The sequence below is a fragment of the Tiliqua scincoides genome, chromosome 2, assembly GCF_035046505.1.
Source record: "Tiliqua scincoides isolate rTilSci1 chromosome 2, rTilSci1.hap2, whole genome shotgun sequence".
Lineage (NCBI taxonomy): Eukaryota > Metazoa > Chordata > Lepidosauria > Squamata > Scincidae > Tiliqua > Tiliqua scincoides.
The window spans coordinates 109,925,343-109,947,521 of NC_089822.1; the positions used below are offsets into that span (position 1 = coordinate 109,925,343).

Here is a 22,179-nt window from a genome sequence, read left to right on the forward strand (position 1 = left end):
AGCCTTTAGGCAGAGATGATGCAGATTACACAGGCAAAGTGTTGCATTTAGTGGGAGTGATGGAAATATTACACTGGTTCAGCTTTTTTCTTCAGTTTTTACACAGCTAAATGATCTTATGAAGCTCCCCTATACTACAGCCTGAGAATAACATCTGAAGTGGAATTTTCCTCCTTAAAAAAAGCCACCTGAATAGGCCCTTAGAACATGTCTAATTTTTCTAAAAGGCTATTGTTTAGGTTTGACTTGCAAGCTCCCTACCGAGTGTAGTATAATTTCACTTGATCCTTTTATATTAGCTCATTTCTCTAGTAAAATTAACACTGCAAGTTCCCCAGAACTAGTTTTTCTGGAAACTGCCATGAAGTTCATACTTGACATATTTATGTTATCCTTTTTTCTGATTTTTTTCATTTTAGAATAAAATATTTTCACATAGGCATCATCATAGTCCCACAAAGCATGAGGCATGCTGAGGATGCTTAAGTGGGGAGGGAACTCTAAATGCATAAATTGGGCACATGACTGTGGGAGAGAAAATGTGTTCTCTTAGTAACAAGAGCCTGCAATTTGCTAGCACTATCTACTACACTTGTGCAAGTCGAATGGCATTGGATGATTCTTTGGAGTCCTTTACATTCTCGTTCTTAAATAAAGCAAGATGGCCCAAGAGGTACCTGAACTTTTTAACACATGCAGAAGACACTGTAACACTTTTAACAGAGACTACAGCAGATTTCTGTGTCCATGATGTAAATCCGGCATCATAAACACACACACACACACACACACACACACACACACACACAAGCCAAAGTCTGGATGGATGATGCTTAATGGTGCCCCGTCTCTCATGCCTCAGGTGGACCATCTGCATTTAAAAAAATTGCTATGACTGGCCCCACACCATCCAGGTCATACTTACCTAAAATCTTTCATACCTACATTGATCTACTTCAAGCAACCGAAGTATTCACATGGTAAAGACATAGGTTGTCTATATCACCCCTTTGGAATTTCTTGAGAAGGCAAACCTAACAGATCATATGGTCCAAGGGTTACTGCACATTCCAAAGTAACCAAAGGAAAATGACAGCATGGGCAAATATGTACTATAGCTCTGTCCAAATCTACTCCAGAAATGACACCAAGAAGCAGTTAAATGAGTTGGGGCACAGAACATCAGATGGCCTCAATCTGCAGGGGCAACATGCAATAATGTGTCACTAAGAGTCTCAGTTGGCAGCTAATTTTCAGCAGGTAGGGGGTCATATCTTGAACTGAGCAAGGGTTACTTGGCCAGCAGTGATGCCCATTGCTTCCCAGCCTCACCCCAGCTGAAACACAAACATTGGGTTCTTTAACCTCTTCTCTCCCAATATGTGTTACTAGGTGAGGAAATTCCAAGTGGTTTAGGATTAAACAGCACAATAGCAGTAGTTGATTTTTCCAGTCAGTATTGACATTTCTCTCCTCTATAAACAATACAGTGGGCCTTATGCAATGTGACTGCAGGAAGCAGCTGAAGCACTAAGGCCAGAAAAGGTTTAGCTAAAGGTTTAGATCTGCAGTTTATTATACTATTATAAGAATATTATTGTGTTGTCTTCATGAATCATCTCTCTAACTGTCTGTATAGCACTTCCTGACTTACTGGCCTTTGGTGGTTGGTAGCTACCCATAAACCATTGGAATGTAGATCACATCCACCCACCACTCAGGGTGGGGTCTGAGATAATTAATCTGCCTGTGTATGGGGCAGAAGGAAGACACTTGAATCTGGGTGCCAAAGGAACAGACTGCTTTTCATAGCTAGCTCAGAGAAGGAGCTTGAAGGGGGGGAGAGGTGTCCAAAGGCATGCTGTTTGCTTGGGGGGAACTGATGTTCCTTGAAAGATTAGCAGTCTGTCTAGATGTCCGCCTGTTCACCTATAAGTACATGAAAATTACAATACCATCACAAGTCTTCAGCACTCTCCTCAAGAAAAACTGATCTTGTAAAAGACTGCCTCTTGAACTCCTGCTGCATTGATATTTAGAGTGGTGCACCTCAGTGAGATTACCACATAACCACAGTGACTGAAGGAAGCAGTAAAGTCTGCATTGCAGCCCTTCCTGTGTCATAGCTGCCTTGGGTGCCCCCCAGGGAGTAAGGTGGGGTATAAATCGAATAAACAAACAAATCACTCTGGTAAAAACACTCTTCAGCAGTTTCAAGCTTAACTTAGATTAAAGCTTCAAGCAGTTTCAAGCTTAACTTAGATGGAGCCACTTTCCCCTGATTCTACCCCATATGGCTGCTATGTGAATACTGTCAGTAACCATAGGGACAGGACCAATAATGTGTTTCTTTCCCACCCCAAGGAAAGACATTGATCAAATGGGAAAGATCCACACAATTAGACTCTCTGGTTGCAAAACACACACTTCAGCTGCATGAAATCACTTTGTAGGTAAGTGGTTCCATGCACCTCACTGCATGCGTGAAAGGGCCCACTGGATGTTTTATAGGCGATGTCAAGAACATTTTTCAGCCTCTCTTGTTCCACTTGTGAATGCTGTTAATGTGTTAGGAAATGGAGGAGAATTATGATCGCCTAATAAATCTACTAATAAATGTGGCTCTTTCATTTATACATGCCATTTATTGATGTTGTTAAATCACTCATTCCCATTTTAGAGGGACAGGATTAGGAAACAGGGACAGGATTGGGAAACAGTGTGTTGCCCCAGAGGGATCTCTCCCTGTGTCCTCAGCATTCCCAAAATATTAATAGCCCAGACTTGGTGAGATATCATTAGGAGAGCTTAAGGCAAAGTATGTTCAAGGGATGATGAAGTTTGCGATGAAGGACAACCAAAGATTTTAAATAAGTCAGTATCACTCAGCTTGGGGGGACATTTGCCCAAGCATTCCACAGGCTAATATGTTGGAATGTAATCATTGTATTACATCAGGGTTGAAAACATAGCGGAAGAGCTGCATTTGGCTTACAGCTTGGCTTTTTCCTTAGGTTCTTCACTTCAATAAACTTGCCTTTAACAGATTATAATTGTAGGCAGAGAGAGAGAGAAAGAGAGAGAGAGAGAGGACTGAAGTAGGGATCTGAAAGTGACCTGGTCTTCTTGGGATACTTTCTCTACAGAGACAATTACTTTTTTCCTCACACATGCTAAAGAGTGCTGCAGAAATCCACCATGAAAGTGGGGGCAGGCTGGTAAAGGTCTGTGAGAAATTCATTTGGGCTGCTAAGCAGCTGGAAACTGGGCCCTGGTGCCAATGAGGCAAGCAGAGGCTTGCAGTGCCATGGGGGGAGGGGGTGTCAGTGGAGCACATCTAGACCCAGAGCAACAAAGAAACATGTTCAAGCTGCTTGCCTAAAGCTGTCCTGTGGGCCTGCAAGTTATGAGAGAAGGTTGTTTTTCTCAACTCTCAAACAGCTTTAAGTGCTCATTCCCAAAGCCATGGAAGGTGGTCTGTGGGAAAGGCCACTGGTGCTTGAGGCCCAGGGCAGACAGATACACACACTTCCCCATTTCATGGTTGGGAAAGCACAGGCCGAAGCATATGAGAAATCATAGCAGTGGAGCAGTGGAGATGGGGAATGTCACCACTGCCACTCAGAGCATCAGCTAGAATCTACCTGAGCACTTGTTAACAAGTGGGGAGTCCTAACACCAAACCCTACCCTTCTTAGGCTGGGAGCCCCAAGGATCCTCAAAGGCCCTATTTCTCCTCTCCTTTCCCATATAAAGGCTGAAAATGTGCACCGCTTGGCTTAAGGCAAACATGTTTATAAAAGTGCTGTGGAACCTGGCACCCGTGCAGGCTCCCGCCCTCCCTCTCCTCGTTCCAGCCTGCACTGCCTTACTGGCCCACTGCTGCTTGCTTCTGATTGTTACCAGATTTATGAACAGCCAAGGAAATGGGGGGGGGGGGGGAGGAAAAAAACCAGAAAGCAAAGTAAGTGAGGAAGGATGCTGGACTTATAAGGCAAGTACAGAACAGAACTCAATTTGCTGCAGCCAGAATTTTGACTCATTAGTTGTAGGAGCACTGAGATAAATGAAACCCCCCCCCTCTATGCCATGAACCTTCAGACTCATTTCAATAGGACTCGGAGGGGTATGCAAGCTAGCAGTTAGAGCAAGGGGCAGGGAGCCAAGCCTCAGTTTCATTTTCTTGTTCCAGGCATGGAGTTGGGCCAGACTCCTGTATGTTTTAGAAAAATTGTGGAAGAAAGGACTTTGACCTCCTGGATTCCAGTTCCACTAGCCCAGTTCTTGTAGGGGAACAACAACTAATCTCTACAGAAGAGCATGCATATGATTAGGGAACATCAGTGTTCTGGAGAGCCACATGTGGTCAGTGCATTTAAAGCAGACAGCTCAAATGAGAAAAACAGCACCCACCAATGTGAAGCGGAGGGCTGCCCCAAACGATAAAATGTGCCTGCAAGCAGAATCCCACTGATGGGGGGCTGGTATAAACAACTCAACAACTGCATGGGGACAGAACTTGGCTGTAGTCCTATACAACCTTCCTGGGAGTAAGCCCAACTGAACACAATGGGACATACTTCTGAGTAGACATGAATAAATGTGTACTTAGGGTGCCAATGAAGAGGTAGCTGGCAATCCAAGAGGCACATCTTGGACCTCTTGCATGTTGCAGAAGCTGCAGGAGTCCAGTTCTGCTTCGGCATCCTTTGCAATATTGCAGTGTTTCCTAGAATGCACGTACTTGGCTGTGCGGTGCACAGCTTTGATCAGCCAAACAACCCAAGTTTGGCCTTCCTGTGATTCACAGCTGGAAGGAGGTGTTATTCTTCAGAATTCCCCACAACCTGGAGCCCATATTGTTCCTGCATGCTGTACTTGACTGGGTCTGTAACATGTAAGTCTGGCCAGTAGGTCATCTTCAGGGCAGATAGCTTCTTCTTGCTGCTGGAGCTGACCTGCTGCATCCAAATAAGCATTTTGTGTTCTCATCTCCAGGTTAAACATGCCAAGCGCTTTTAACCATTCCTCAAAGGACTTGGTATCCAGACCCCTCTCCACCTTAGTGCCCTTTTTGAGGTGGTACCCCAAACTTGACACAGTATTTCAAGTGGTCTAACTAGTGCAGATTAGAGTGAAATTATTACTCATCATGATATGTACTCTATGCCACTGCTAATACAGCCAAGCAATGCATTTGCCTTTTTGACAGCTGCATCACACTGCTGGCTCATGTTCAGCTTATGGTCCACTAAGGGCCCAATCCTATCCAACTTTCCAGCAGCAGTGCAGCTGCAGTGTAGCCCTGAGGTAAAGGAACAAATGTTCTCATACCTTGAGGAGGCTTCTGTGACTGCCTCCCCAACACAGAAGCAGTGCATACTTCATTGGCACAGCAGCACCAGCACTGGAAAATTGGATAGGAATGGGCCCTAAGATACCTATATTTTTTATACTGCCAAGCAAGGTTTCCCCCATCCTGTACTTGTGCCTCTCACAAGTTTTTTGTTCTTAATTAAGGACTTTACATTTGTCTCCATTGAACTTCATCTTAAGAACATAAGAACAGCCCCACTGGATCAGGCCATAGGCCCACCTAGTCCAGCTTTCTGTATCTCACAGCGGCCCACCAAATGCCCCAGGGAGCACACCAGATAACAAGAGACCTCATTCTGGTGCCCTCCCTTGCCTCTGGCATTCTGACATAGCCCATTTCTAAAGTCAGGAGGTTGCACATACACATCATGGCTTGTAACCCATAATGGATTTTTCCTCCAGAAACTTGTCCAATCCCCTTTTAAAGGCGTCCAGGCCAGACGCCATCACCACATCCTGTGGCAAGGAGTTCCACAGACCAACCACACTTTGAGTAAAGAAATATTTTCTTTTGTCTGTTCTAACTCTCCCAACACTCAATTTTAGTGGATGTCCCCTGGTTCTGATGTGAGAGTGTAAAGAGCATCTCCCTATCCACTCTGTCCATCCCCTGCATAATTTTGTATGTCTCAATCATGTCCCCCCTCAGGCGCCTCTTTTCTAGGCTGAAGAGGCCCAAACACCTTAGCCTTTCCTCATAAGGAAGGTGCCCCAGCCCCGTAATCATCTTAGTCGCTCTCTTTTGCACCTTTTCCATTTCCACTATGTCTTTTTTGAGATGTGGTGACCAGAACTGGACACAATACTCCAGGTGTGGCCTTACCATAGATTTGTACAACGGCATTATAATATTAGCCGTTTTGTTCTCAATACCTTTTCTAATGATCCCAAGCATAGAATCGGCCTTCTTTACTGCTGCCGCACATTGGGTTGACACTTTCATCGACCTGTCCGCCACCACCCTAAGATCTCTCTCCTGATCTGTCACAGAAAGCTCAGAACCCATCAGCCTATATGTGAAGTATTGATTTTTTGCCCCAATGTGCATGACTTTACACTTACTGACATTGAAGCGCATCTGCCATTTTGCTGCCCATTCTGCCAGTCTGGAGAGATCCTTCTGGAGCTCCTCACAATCACTTCTGGTCTTCACCACTCAGAAAAGTCAGGTCATATTGTTGGTATGGGCCCACTGGTGGAAGCTATCAAGATCATTTTGAATCGTAATTCAGTCTTCCAGGGTGTTTGCTATTCCCCCAGCTTTGCGTCATCTGCAAATTTGATAAGCATCCTGTGATGTGCAGAAATGTCGCAGGGCTCTGGTGCGGCAGCTGAAAGAGTCCGCACACTGGCACAGATTCCTTAGATGGATTACACAGGTCTAAATACGTTTTGTTGTCTTAAAAGTTAGACCTGTTCTTAGGTATATTTGGGGTGCTGAATCAAAAAAATGGCATTGGTGTTGCTTGATCAGCTCTAGTTTTGGGGATATGGCATAGCCACCTTATATGCTGATTCAAGCAGCTTCCTCATGAGGTGGCTATGCTGTATCACCAAAATAGAGCCAGTCGGGCAAAGCCAATGCCATTTTTTGATTCAGCACCCCAATATATATCCTGAATTCATTCAAACATCCTTGGCAACTAAAAAAAAAAAGGGGGGGGGAGTTGGGCAGGCCTGTGATTATTCCTGACTTCTCATGGGAATTGTTTGCAGTCATGCCTTCAGTATCTTTCTTTTAAGAAAAAAAAAAAATCCCTCCTAGACCATTTTCTCCTTTAACAGCTCTAATCTTGGAATTTGACTTATTTGGGCTGCAATCCTATACACACTTTCCTGGGAGTAAGTACCATAGAACACAGTGGGACTTATTTCTGAGTAGACATGCATAGGATTGTGCCCTTGTTCTCTGAACCCATTCAAATTGGCTTTCCTGAAACCTAGAATATATATCTGATTATGCTTAGCTTTCCTTTCCCTCAAGAATTCCAAGATGACATGGTCATTCTCACCCCAAGTCCCTGCCACTTTCACTTCCTCAACCAATTCTTCCTTATTGGTAAGGATTTAGTGTAGAATAGCAGACCCATCTGTTCCTTTATTCACCTTCTAAATGATGAAGTTATTTGTCAGGCAAATCAAGAATTTATCAGATCTCCCAGCCTTAGCCAAATAAGACTTGGTTAGGATAGTTAGGTTAGGATAGTTGAAGTCCCTCATTAACACTATTACTTGCCTCACAGCAATTTTATCTGTTTTAGGAGATGTATTGGAATCGCGAAAGATCTGATGAGAAGGTAGATGTGGTATCAGCAGTGGCCCCTTTAAGGGTAAGGCCTGGGCTTCCAGGGAGTGTGCTGCACAGCTGCAGCCACTTGAAGGCAATAAGGCACTCAGGCATAAAAGCACCTGATGAAGGGAGTTAGGTGTGGGTAGCAGAAGGAGGGAAGCTTGGGGAAGGAGAGACTGGAGAAATGGACTGTTAGAACTGCTGATGTGTGAATGGTCTTTGGAGGCTGTTGGAGCAGAAACTGCTGGAGACACTGAGATTGGTGTTTGGTTGCCATGCCCAAGATCTGCAGAGGACCAAGGTGTTGCTGTAGTGGTGGGAGGAGCTGCTGGCAGGAGAGTGGAGGAAGGAGGGCCTCTGCAGGTAGAACTGGCAAGCTACCCTGGTGGTGGGGTCCAGCAGTACTGCAGGGCAGAACCAGGGTCATTTTTAAGGAAAGAAGGGGAGCTAATTAGCTAAAAGTGGGTGTAATTCTCCAGGTGGAGCTTGGACTGGGAATCTGGCAGAGCAAGAGAGCACCATCCATGGAAAGTATCATTATGGTTCTTCCCCAGTCTTCACTCCAATATCAGGCAACTCTAGGTCTACTTTCTACATGATCACTTTGGCATAGAGGCTGAAAAGGAATGGGGATAAAATACACCCATCTTAACATCTTTGATAAACTTTTCAGTCTTTAGAACCCTATATTCACCTAACTGGAGTCTTGGGGAGCCCCACCAGTGCATGTGTGAAGACTCAGAGCACTGGTGCATGTGTGGAGTGGTGCAGTGGCACATGGTGTCCATTTATGGTGTGGTTATAGTTCCTGAAGGGGTCTCAGAGAGCTCTAGGGCTCCTAGGAGCACACTCCTAGGAGTAATGCTGGCATAGACAATTCTGCTCTAGTTGCATTGTCTACTTCAGTACAGGTGTTCCCTGGTATCTGGGAGGGGGTTCTGTTCCAGAACCCCCCATATTAACAGAAAACTTGGATTCTCTAGAGGTGCTCCCTGAACTCCTGACTTAGAGAGGGCTTCATTGGGCCTCCTAATGCCTTATTAAGTATTAAAAACGTCACTTCCAGTTTTACAAAGAAACTGGAAGTCACATTTTTTTACCTTCTCAGGCTCAGTTTGAACCTGGCAGGGGCTTGGACATCTGTCCATGGCCCCTGCTGGGCTCAAAGGACACTCCAGAATGAAGGGGAACAGAACTCCCCTCGCCTGGAGGGGAACCCGGGAAGCCCTGCAGACCCAATCTACAGATAAGTGACTCCACAGATATGGGATCTGTGATACAGCCCCCCCTCCCCCCGTATAAAGTAGCTTCCTCTGGTAGACAAATTTGTTAATTTCCTTTGTCTCTGGGATAAATGAAACAGAAACTGTGAAATGAGATCCAGAAAGAGGTCCATGGCTCATGGATGGTCAGTATTTTTTTTTTAGTCACAGCGAGATGCTCGATACAAAAAGTTTGCTCTATCAGCTCCTCTGCGATTGCAAGTGAGCAAATCATGAGAGAGCACACAGCAGGTTTACCAGACCCTTAATTTTAAGGAACAGTCCTTATCCCTTATTTTGCAGCATTGTTGCGTAAATTTTATGCAGCTCATTCAAACTTTCCAACCTTTGCACTTTAACTAAATAAATATATTGACAGCATATATGTTTGTACTCACATGTTCACATGATAGCATATATATATTTGTGCTCACTTGTGCATGGCATATAACCATACCATGACAAAATTCAATATATTAAAATCCAGTTTTAAACTGTTTTAAAGAAGGTAAAGAAAGGAAAATTACATCAGTGGGAAATAGCACAGATCATGTCAGAGTCGGCTATGACAATAGGCAGTGGTGATATTTGCCTGGCAGCTGTGACTCAAGGTGACTTTCCAAAATGACAAAGCCCTGAGGGAGGAGAGGGCCATATCTCCATGCTGTGTCACAGGGGTGCAAAGCACTGGCAAATAATAAATACCTTTTTCCAGTCTCTGATTCAGTGCCACTAGTACCAGCTGCTGGGAGGCTCAGTGAGTCAGGAGTTTAGATAAGGTTAAGGTACATTCAGGTGATGGTAGTAGTAGTAGTAACTTTATTGTCATTGTGCTATAGCACAATGAAATTTATGCACCTTTGAGATACAAGCGTAAATATATACAACAATTCCAACAATCACACTCTACACACTCACCCACACATTCTATACAGCATGCATCATAATATAAAAACAGTATAACAGCCCATAATGCCCAGGAGCATGGTAACAACTATATCGCCTTATTCATTATGGCTGTGGGATAAAAACCGTTCAGGAGTCGTGTGGTGCATGCTCTAATAGTTCTGTATCGTCTACCTGAAGGCAACAGTTCAAAGAATTTTTGAGCAGGATGGAAGGGGTCTCTCAGAATACTATGTGACTTCTGCAGACAGCGAGATATTTGGGTGGGTGCTCCTTTTATTATTATTTTTTAATTGGAACTCATGTGGTTCTTCAGATCTGATTTGTAGTCCATGACTACTTTCCTCCTGTTGTGGCATCTGAATTGTTTATTGTTTTCTTAATTTTCATAATGCTGTGGAACCAGGTGGGAAGTTGACATAGTTAATACATAAGACCATAAAAGAATTCCGCTGGATCAGATGAAGTAGAACATAGGCAGCTCAATCCTGAGCTGCCTCGAGTGCGGGGCTGCTGCAGCACCAAAAATGGCTGCCACTGTATCCAGTGCACATCTTGAAATCTCCTCCCCTCCCACCCCTATTCACCTCTCCACCACCCAGCGGTCCAGGCAAGCACTGGGCGGCAGAATGCCAGCCTCCCACTGGCGCTGGCCCAGCATGGGCTCGTGCTGGGTCAACTCTGGCACTCAGCCAGTGCTAGACCTCACAAACGTGCTTTACAGCATGGTTTGTGATGGTGTGCGCCAGTGGTAAACCAGTGCGCTGAACATAGGATTGGGCTCTGAGTCTTCAACCCAATTTTTTAACATCTGTTTACAGGCCTGTTCCTTTTTTAATTTGCTGCGCTATGCTCTTATCTGACTAGTTTTTATCTGACTACTGTTTTTACAATATGTTACAATATGTTATTTTTTATCTGTTTTAAACTATGTTTTTAATGTGTTTTAACTTTGTTTTGTAAGCTGCCTTGAGTCCCTTCGGGGAGAAAGGTGGGGTAAAAATAAATAAAGTATAATAATAATTGTGAAGTCTCTGTTGTGGGGTTGCAACAACTTATGGGAATGAAAAAGTTGAAGTCCACAGAGGGGGGAGGCACCATGTAAAGGGGGAGGCATCTGGTGTACCCCTTCGGGTACCAGGAGATTGTGTCCCAGTCCTGTTCAGGTTCTTAGCAATTGTGCTAAAATAACTTTCACTAGTGGCAGGCTTCATGGTAACTTTTTCTGTTCACTGTAATAAGAGTATTTGGTTACAGTGAACAGTACTGGGAGGGCACTAAGAAAAACGGGAGAATAACAGGATTGATAGTGGGGTCCCTAGTCTCATACTTTATTTATATATTGGAGTCTTGGTGCAAAAAAGGTTGAAGACCAATGTAGTAGAGCAACCAGTTTCCCATAGTCCAGAAGCTGGGTATAAGGGCAAGAGACCTCCCCTATTGCTGGTCTACCACCAGGCACATCACCTCTGAAACCGAAAGCTGCATTTAATAACCATTCCTGCCTGAAAGACCTCTCCTTTGTCTAATCTCCTGAAGTCCATCTTGGCCAGTGCTCATCACTGCATGTTATGGTAGCAAATTCTAAAAGTTAATTTTGTATTGTGTAAAGAAACACTTTCTGCGATCTGTCCCAAAACCACAAGCCAATATACAGTATTTCATAGGGTGACTGTGGGTTTTGGTATCGTGGGAGAGGCGAGAGAAATCTCTATTCACTTTCTTCATGTCATGCATAGTTAGACCAATCTCTAGCACAATCTGTAAAATAAATTTTTTCCTAAACTGAAATGCCAAAACTCCCAATTCAGCAGAATACAAGCAAGAACACTTTCTGTAGGGCTGGAATTTCTCCCAAAGCTCTTGTAAATTCCTTCATTGTGTTGTATGAACTCTTTGTGCCTCAACCCATGTACGTAAGGCACAAAATGACTTGATGCTTGTTCACCATGTTATGGTTGTGGGGTCCAATATCTGAGACACAGTGAGAACAGCTGTGGCATATTGGACAGATAACAATCTCATTTCAAATTGCATTTCAAATTGCCATGGATTCCCTCAGTGAATACCTCAGGCACTCATAGGCTCTGAGCCTTAATTCTTCCATCTGTAGAATGGGCATTGGTTCATCTCAGTTTGAATAGGTCCAATAAAATAAGACCTATTGTGGGGTGGTTCATGTAGTGTGTTACACACCAAAAAAGGATGGGGAACTGGTAGCAAAGTTTTGACAGAGGTTGGATTGGGTTTTAGTTAAAAGTGTGACAAGAAGGGTTATATAAAAAGGTCTTAATAATGGATGGGTTGAAGACCTGACGGGGTTCCCCTACCAGAACACACCATTTGGTGGGTGGATTCCCTTCCACAGCATTAAGGGGAACAGGAGGGTGACAGGATTGATAGTGTGGTCTCATTTATATATTGGGGTCATGGCACAAAAAAGGTTGAAGACCACACTGTGATAGAGCAACCAGTTTCCCATAGAGAACAGTTTCCCTTGGAGAACACAGGGGGCAATCCTAACCCACTTTCCAGCGCTGACATAAGAGCAATGCAGCTTTGAGGTAAGGGAACAATCATCCCCTTACTTTGAGATCTCAGTGACTGCCATCCAACTGCAGGATGCAGCACACTTCCCACTGGCACAGCTATGCCAGTGCTGAAAAGTTGGTTAGGATTTGGGCCACAATAATTCAGGTGCCATCTAACCTGCTGTGACAGTCGCTTGACCCTCAATCCAAAATGACCTCCATGGATGCCTGTGCGTGGGTCATATAGGACCTCTCCCTACTCTGATCAGTGTATTTAAAAAGGCAAAACACAGTTGGAAACAGCTGCCCTACCTGATGTTTATGCCAGACTTTCCAGCTCTAGTGTACAAGAGATGTGCTTGGCCCAAAGCATAGGTCCGAGCTCCCTGCCCTGCCATAAATCAGGAAGAAATCAGTAAAGCTGTGCCAGCTCATGGGGTGAGAATCAGCCCTTCACATTCATATCAAGAATGTAATAGGAGCTGCAGAGTTCAGTGCATGGTAGCTGGCAATTTTGGGAACATCTGTTCACTCCCCCCCCCATGATTCCTGAATAAAGGGGTTTTATTTTGTTAAGCTTAATTGTGTCATCCCCCTCCTCTACACTATGCTGCTAAATCCTCTTTCCCTTTTCATGCTCCTTTCCTCCAAAGTGACCATCCTTGAAATACAGCAGATTAGATGACACTGTTTTCTGTACAGGCTTGCTGCTATGATAGCTTTTTTCAACAAATCATAACAAGTTTAAAATGAAGTGCAGTGTGCTGGTCTTCCTCCTATGTTTGAATTCTCAACAAAAGAGCTTCAAAGCAGTAAGAGTCCCTTCTGCATTCAGAGTCTGCAAAAGTTCCAGAATCAGATCTCTTTAACACCTGCTGCCTGGGAAAGAGAACTGGCAAAAATTTAGACTTTTTCTCAGGCCGATGGTCTGCAAAAGTTCTCTGCAAGAAAAGAAAAGGTGCAATGCCTGTTGCCAAGACAACACACAAGGCCAAAAAGCCAAAAAAGATGACAAGGCAAAGGGAACTGGTGAAGAAAGGGTCAGGGAGGCCTGGCCAAATAGCTAAGTGTTGCCCTCTGGATGACTGGACTCTGTTTTTCTAGCTTGTTCTTTTTGAAGTTTGAGGCATGAAAAAGAAAGTGAGTGGCGCAGAGGCTTTTCTTGGGACAGATGCTCGAAGGGAGAGAGGGAGGGGCAGGACAGAGTTGCAAAGGAGAAGGGAATCATACAAAAGCCTAAGAAAGGAGCAGGAAAGGCAGGAGGAGGCAGCAGGACTAATGGGGAAAGAGAACCACGGACAGGGGGTGCTCTCCCACTCAGACCCATCAACACTTCCCCACTTCTCACATGCTCAGGGGTGAGGACTTGTTCAGCTTCTGTAAATATTTAGGATATCCATCAGGGAATCAAGTCAGCAGCAGAACTGGATGCCCCCCAAGCCCCCCAAGGTGGAAAAAATGACACCATCATTTCTTAATACCAACAGGCTGACATCAGCATCCCTGGCAGGTGGCGATTGGCCACACTGTCTGGCCAATGGAAGGACTCCCCCTCAGCTACAAGGAGGGGGAGAGCCTGAGAGGAAAGAGTTTTTAAAAGTTGCAGGGAAAGCAGTGGAGAGACAGACCCGAAGTGCACCGAGGGAGGCACACTGCACTGCATAGGGCAGCAACATCACACGTGCACAGTATGTCTGCGACTCACTTCAACAGGGGCCCAGCCTATGGCATGTCAGCTGAAGTCAAGAGCAAGGTAAGAGTAGCAATGGTGCCTGGAGTTTTTATCACTGGGAGCCACGTCCATGGGCTGGTGCTTCTTAAGCTAATGGATGGGGTTTGGATAGGTTGTAATACACATTGATGGTGTCAGGACCTCTGCAGGCATCAAATTCTTAGGCTTCAGGGCACCAATTCATTGGCAGAAGGAGTCCAAAAAGAACAGGGTCCAAGTTGGAAGACCAGGAACAGGCAATGACGAGCACCATTTGACACTTCAGGAAATAGACAGGGGTGAATTCTGGGATGGACAAGTTAAAACAAGCAGCAAGTCATTTTTATTATGGAAGCTCTTTTTTGTATCTGTTTCTGGGTTTTTCCGTTTGATTCAATTTCACTCTTTTGCCAAATGGACTCTCTTTAAAGCTCTGGCACAATGCTTGGCATTTAATTTAATTATAGACACTAAGTATCTTTAAATGATCAACTCAGGGACACTGCCATTAACTTGAAAAGGGTAGGGTGGATACCAAAGAAGGTGGGCAGTGGGACTGGGGAGGGGACATATCACAGAAGTCCAACAGCCAATCACTGCCAGTATGAAGAATCCAGGCAAAGAACAATGCATTCCATTTAAGGGACACATGTCAAGTGTTGCTTTGTATATACTGTCTTAGATTCAGTAATCCTTACAACAGTCCTGCAAGGTAGACCAATATCATATCCCCTTATTGCAGATGGGTAGGCTGAGGCTGGGAGAATGGTTGCTTCCTACAGTGGTTGTTGCTGAAGTCAGATTTGGATCAAGATTTGAACCTGCTCACATTCTTAGGCTTAGCACTATACCGTCTCTCAAAGAACCAGCGGGGTAATGGGAAAGAAATGGTGACAATCAGTGTGCTTAACCATCTTGGATGATATTTTATCCTTAGGAGACACATTACTATTATTCCCATTTTACATCAGTATCAAGTATATAGACTTGATACTGTGATAAAAAGAGCTTTTAATTAAAGGACGTTTTCACATGTGAGATTTTGTCATTGAATCTCTCTATCTATATGGTTATATTAAGGTCTAACAGTTGCTCCTGTGGAAACAGGCATTTGCAATATGAATGAACATTCTGGCTAATGTAGATTTTAACTATCCCACAGAGTTATAAGGCATCCAGTGGAACATCCGCCCAGTCTAAACTCCCTGCCCTAACCTCAAGCATTCCTGACAGGGCCTCTCACAGCAGCCATACTGGCAGAACTTATAAGAGCATCTATTCTCCTTACCAAGGACAGTTCCTATTTTCTGGTACCTGTCTTTGGTAGAATACTTTTCCTTTTTCCTCCCAGTTTAGCCCTTGGAGGACCCAGTAATCTAAAATACATGAGTATAAGATTGCAGTCCTGAGTATTAACACTGGGATGAAAGTGAGAACTTTGCTGTTATACTTTGATTTATGTTGATGCCCCGTCTCCACCCCTCACAACATTTCTGGCTCTGGGCCTGGGTCAAGCTATTCATGCAGTTAATGCAGAAGGGGGATTCTCTTCTAGTGAGGGCATCATGTTCATCAGACTTTCCAGGTCTCCTAAGCTATGCTGACATATATTGAATTGAGCAGCAGATTGTCAAAAAGTGCTTAATTTGGTTCAACAATCTGGGGAAGGGCCTAGGATCCACAACATACCATCCCTGACCTTTTGACATGAAAAGGGGGTCCATGGTGCATAGGCCCATGCATAGGATTGCCATTAGATGTGGCAGACTGGGAGGCAGATAATCGCACATGGAACCCAATCTAATGGGAATTTTCCCCACCTAAGTCTGCAGAAGTGTACAGACTTGTACAGAAGAACTTCTCAGTGTATTGTGTGCGAGGTTAACCTATGGGAAGGGGCTGCAACTTGGATTTTCCATCTCAGGCAACAAAATGCCTTGATCTGGTCCCACCCACCCCCCTCACATAGGCAGCCCAGTGACAGGACAGGCTGGAAGACATAATTAACAGGATATTGCACTATGCGCTGCCTGTAGGCAAGCACATTCTACTTCCCACTGGCCCTTAGACACCCACTGGCCCTTGAACACCCTACAGCTTCAGTATGGGTGTGGGGTGTGTGTGTGTGTGTGGGGACTGATCTCTTGTTGCTCCTTCAATTTTAACCTTCTTCCTTATCATGTTGAGGTTCACTAGTCTCAGAGCCAGACTGAATGCATATGCAGTATATACCAACGTGTGAGCCAAGGGGTGTGTTCTAAGATCCATTACAAGGTTGAGAAGGTGCTAGGCACAACACTCAAGCTTTACATGGTCCAAGAATTGTGCCCTAAAGTCCTCTGTAGACCCTGAGACCTTGAGGCTCAGTCCTATGGATCATGTGACACTATCACTTGGGGATGGCAAAATGTCTGGGATTGGCCTGATTAATAAGGAAATGCAGATCGTCTTCCCTTGTTGCTTTCTCTCCTTGCAACCTGCCTCTCCTTGGGTTCTCCAGAGTGCTGGCTCCAGCGAAGGGCCAGTTTCATCCCTCCCCCTCCACAGCTGCATTCTTCAGCTACCGTCCTGGCCAGAGCTTCCCACTCTGCTGCTGGAGCCTGGGCAGCAACAGGCTCGCCATATATGGTCAGTTTTAGGGTTTCTTTGTAGGCTGGTTCTATATAAGGCATGATTTGGCAGAGTGTGCATCTGGCAGGAAACAGGGTGTTTGCAGTGAGAGACCCTAGGTGAGAGACCACCACCACCATACACAAATGCAAGCACTGACCTGCCTCTGGCATTAGACACCCCTTCCCGGCCTTCAAAATATAAGGCAATGATGGGGATGGCTACAGGGAAATTATTATTATTATTATTATTATTATTATTATTATTATTATTAACAACAGTATTTATATACCGCTTTTCAACAAAAAGTTCACAAAGCGGTTTACAGAGAAAAATCAATTATCTAATGGCTCCCTGTCCCAAAAGGGCTCACAATCTAAAAAGATGCAAAAGAACACCAGCAGACAGCCACTAGAAAAGGCACTGCTGGGGTGAGGTGGGCCAGTTACTCTCCCCCTGCTAAAAAGAAGAGCACCCAATTGAAAAAGTGCCTCTTACCCAGTTAGCGGGGGAAATGAACCTTCCTGAGGGTACAACCTCGCTCCTACTATTCCTCAATAGCTCCCTACACTAAGATGTGGCCACAGTTTTCCAGGCAATTGGTAGGACAACATTAGGATATATCCTTGTAGGACAGTTAAATCCAGGGTCAGAAAACAAGGCTCTTTCAGGCTTAGCTGTTCCAGAGCAGGCATTTTCAGCACCGCAGAGCCTTCCTCCAATGAGACAGTTGGCTAGTATCATAGACATACAGGCTATATTGGCATCTTAACACCAACAAATATGGATATGATCAGCCATATATCAGCTTGTACTGGTGCTATTGTTTGCAGGCCCTTGAGATGCACAGAACAGCTCATACAGAATGAGATGTACCATTCATAAGTGGGGGGGAAAGAGAGAGAGAGAGAGAAAGAGCAAACTTAGTTACATGTGCCAGCATGTTTAGTAGTTCCAATTGAAAACTCTTATATATCTGCATTTTGGAAAATGCTCACTGTCCAATGCCATGTAAGTGGGAATTACTGTAAATGTGGGAAGAATATGCTGTTTTCTAGGATTATGTCCATCTGAAGTAATGAAAAATATCCTCATTTGTAAGCGATGTGCTCTCTGTACCCATAAACTGAGAATGAATCAATATGATTAAAAAAAAAAAAGATTTCAGTGTAACCCCCAAACTTGCATGACCATAAGAACAGACCTGATGAATCAGACAAAAGGTCACCTACTGGTTGCAGAGTAAAACTCCTCAACACAATAGAAGAGATTTCACAAAGACTTGGGTGGTGTGATGACTACCCTGGGTGACTTGGAAAACAATTTTATTAGGACAAGTGTGCCATTAGCAGCACGACAAACAACAGCTACCAGTAATATGCAATCGCTTCTATTGCAATTCTGATGTGGAACATCCTGATCCCATTATGATTCCTCTTGTTAGGTTGAGAGCAAAGACAGAACAGTCTATGATAGTGAATCCTGGTGAGAGCAGCTTCCCATTAAACATTATGTGATTGCTTCAGATTACCATATAAACTGAAGCCACAGAAAAGAGGCTCCAGTCTGCAGAAGTCTTTGCCTGCATTTCTTGAACATAGAGCCATCATCATGACAGCCACAAATCAATCAATCTCTTTCATTTTTTATTAGTTTTAGGCATATGACTTTTGCTTAACCATTAAAATAAAGCATTTTTGTAAGTATTCTGCAGCCTTTAGAGAGCCGATGGTGGTGTAGTGGGAGAGTACTAGATTCAGGCTAGCCGAGGTGATTCGAGTTCACTCAACCACAAAGTTCACAAGGTTACCTTGAGGCAGCCAGCCTCTCAGTCAAATATATCTCACAGGGCTGTTGTGAAGATAAAACAGGGACATGCCATACTCTGATCTCCATAGAGGAAAGAGTACAATGTTAGTATAAATACATTTAAGAGCATTTTTCAAAACTAACTAAACAGCACAATCCTATGCATGTTTGTTCAGAAGTTCAATGGGACTTATTCTCTGGAAAGTGTGTATAGGATTGCAGCTTTAGTTATGATTCAGTAATAACTAAATGGGAAAAGAGAATAGCATCCATATTCTTGCAGGTGACACAAGAAAGGCCCAGAGATGGTGGTGAATGTGAATTTGGATTCAATTAGCATCAGTATCTTCCTTCATGCAGATTTCCCCTTTGAAGCACTGTCACTGCCAGGTCTGAATGGTTAGGATCTAGTTATATAAACCAAGCATTTGTTGGTTGGTTCATTCACTTTAAAAGTCTTCTTGATAGCTCTGGACCTGGCTAGGGGAGCCCCATTTACTTACTTACTTACTTACTTACTTACTTGTCTATACACTTCAGAGCCCAGTAACCAGAGCCCCAGAGGTATTCTAACAAAATATCTCCTGTTAGAACCATGTTGGGGGAATGATTTCTGGATATTTAATGTGTTCAGTTTATAGGCACACCTTTAGAGGACAGAGGAAGTTGTGTCTTTCAGTCCCTCCTGGTAGTTTTATGTATTTTTAAAATCCTCTGTACCTTTGTTCTTGGACTCTCTCTTTGGACCATGCCTTTGTCTGTGATGAATATAGGCTGGAAGAGACTCCAGCTCTGTCAACAGTTCAATGGCATTCTTCTCTCCATGTGCACTAGTGGGGAGGGGAAGCAGGGAGTGCGATTGTACAGGGAGGTGCCCTGCGCCCATGTGTACAGTTGAATGTTTGCATATATGCAGGCTTCAATGCACATAGATCTGATTCATGCTTGCCTTGTAGATACCATATGAACTGCACCTACATGACAGAGTCCCTATGCTAGTTCCACTATAGATATGAACACTGGGCATAGGGAAGGGGCAAGATTTGCAACTGCAATCATGATTCTCTCCCCCAACCTCAAATGTACAGAGAACAACAATGCATGCCTGCATAGGGCTTTTGACAATTTGCACCCATGCTGTGCCTTGGAACTGTTAAGTCAGAAGCCAGAAATTTCTGATCAGGATTTCTGGATTCTGAAAACGCAAACTTTGTACCATTATGTACACTAAGTGCCTCGGTGAGCCTCCTGTGGCTTTCCAATATCTACCAATCAGCCATGCTGCATAAACCGCTATCCCCATGCCATAATCCTGTGCCTATGATTACAGTACAAGGTCTTCATTAAATCGTATTCTTTTCATTAAATAGATTTCTCATTAAATAGATCCTTATTTTATATGAGAGTTCTAGGTACGTTCTCCGCACAAAGTAGCTTGCTTTTAAGAACAGTATAGTAAATGTAAGGACAAGGACAGTAAATGTAAAGATTCACTTGCACTAAAGAATCAGTTTCAAATGCAGCATTAGATGCAGACAAGAATCTTTACCCCCTGAACCAATTAGCCATCCCAAAACAGAGGCAAAGATGAAAGTGCAACAGGCAGCCCATAAACAAAGGCCTGTGTCTTCAGTTTCTCCAGAGCTCCAGAATCTGCCACTTTCCTCATCACAACTCAGGAGATTATTCAAATATGACTCCACACACCAGCCCCAAAAATGCAGATAGCAGAGAACCAGGACCAGAGAACAGAAGCAAAAGTAATGCAATTCATTAGGTTCCAGAGACCAAAAAGCCAACCATGCTATTAGGGAAGACAAAAGCCCCATTGGGATATTTGCCTTTTTGGCTGACTTTCATAATTCTCCTCTCAGTACTAAGAACAGGTGGATTAACCCAGATGTAGGCAGCTGTTGGCTATTTGACTGAGCCAAAGCATGGCACATCTGCCTCAACTTCTCCCATTGAGAAGCAACAGATAATCTCCTCAAATGAAGCATGTAACCAGTTCATTCCATTAGCTTTCAGTTGGTATTTAGGCTGCTCACAACTCAAGGTAGTTCATATCTTCAAGTACAAAAAATAAGTTTTTTGCTCATGAACAGTATTTTATTTGTCTTTATTTCTGATCTGTCGCAATTGCAGTGTTGTCATGGAGCCACCAAACTGAAAGGATTGAAAGGCCAGTTATTCCAATACCCCTCCACAGACACAGATCTCTGTATGAGCTGGGACCCTTCAGCAAACTCCTGCAATGGGCCGTCTGATGACATCCCCCCTACCTCTGATAGTGATGAGGACACTATTGCTGCCACGAGCACTGAGGGATCTGGAGTTGGCCCATCTGGGTGGGTCCTCTGAAGGGCACAGACCTTCAATCTGTGCCTGATCTGGCTCACCCTGATGCTACTCCTATGCTTGCCACCGATCAACCTGTGCAATACAACCCGGCAGAGTATTACAATCAGAAATGTGACCACTGACCAAACAATCCCAACTGCTTATGCCAGTGAGCACAAGTGGCTGACCAGACAAGTGGCTGACCAGACCAGTCAGGATACCTGGCATACAGCTAGCTGAAGGATTTTTAAAGCTGCGTACAGCAGTGAAAGCCTTTCTAGAAAGTGGAATGTGCTAGTTAAAAGTGCCAAGCAAAGCATTCAAATGTCTTAATTAAGGGGTATCAGTGCTGGAAAAACTGCCCTTCTTTGCACTGTTTTCAATGCTGGTTGCAAATGTGGCAATCAGCAAACTGTTCTCAAGTTACAAGTCAGTAAGGCTCAGACCTCCCTTCCAGGGACACCAAAACAAAGAAACCAAAAAAACAAACCCTAGGAATCTTAACTGTGGGCTTATCACTAATTTTTCCTCCAGCAACCAGCCCGGCCTCTTAAGCCCTGCACGTCATAAGCTTTGAAACATCCCAGCAGAAGGATAAATCTTTGCGGGATAGACACATCCCCCATTTTTCTCCCAAGTTTGGTGAATTCCTCCTAGAGGGGACACAGCCTGTTTGGGTTGGCACAGCTTCCTGGCATTAGCTGAAAGTATGAAACTGCCTCACATTCACATTCAGAGAGAGAGCGCCCCAGGAATTCATACTCTCAATCGCAGCCAGGGCTATCAAGCACCAAGAATGGAGAGAAGCAGCAGCATGAGGGAGGACTGCGATCAGAGCACATCTGAGACCCATCTCAGGCAGCTCCATCCCAGTCTTTCACTTGGGATGGAAAAGAGCACTTTGCTAGCAGGTTGTGGACATGCAAAGGCTCCTTCTTCTGCTTGGAGTGCAGGCCTCTAAGCAGCACAGCCTGGGGACAGGGCTGAAGGTATGGCTAGGAGACAGCAAATTCCTTTCTGGATGTGGTGCCAGGAGATTTGTGCTGACATTCCTACCCTGATCTCTCTTCCTAGTTCTTCCTCTGACTCACTGCATGACCTCAAAAGTCTTTCCCTTCTTTGTGTCTCAGAGCACATTCATGCTTACCTTTTAACTAATCACATTTGATTCTTTTACCAGAGTGTCAGCTTTACTTCAGTTTTGTCCCAACACTGTAATAATCCCTGATTTGCCCTTTTTTCTCCATCCACAGAATTATGGTAGTCACTCCAAATGACAAAACTACCTGTACTCCCTCAATGGCTGATTCTGCATACATGATCCAGGAAATGCACACCAGCATT

At 44.2% G+C, this 22,179-nt stretch overlaps 1 protein-coding gene across 3 annotated transcripts in view; it reads left to right on the forward strand.

Moving 5' to 3' along the window:
• Window positions 1-22,179, forward strand: part of CNN1 (calponin 1) — a 75,052-nt gene that overhangs the window by 30,875 nt on the left and 21,998 nt on the right. Inside the window, exon 1 of one of the 3 annotated variants that reach the window (XM_066616976.1) lies at window positions 13,976-14,118. The exons of the other annotated variants lie outside the window; for them this stretch is intronic. Coding sequence (XP_066473073.1) covers window positions 14,056-14,118 — 63 coding nt within the window. The 5' untranslated portion in view covers window positions 13,976-14,055. Of the gene's footprint in view, window positions 1-13,975; window positions 14,119-22,179 lie in introns of those variants that run through there. 3 annotated transcript variants of the gene reach the window in all.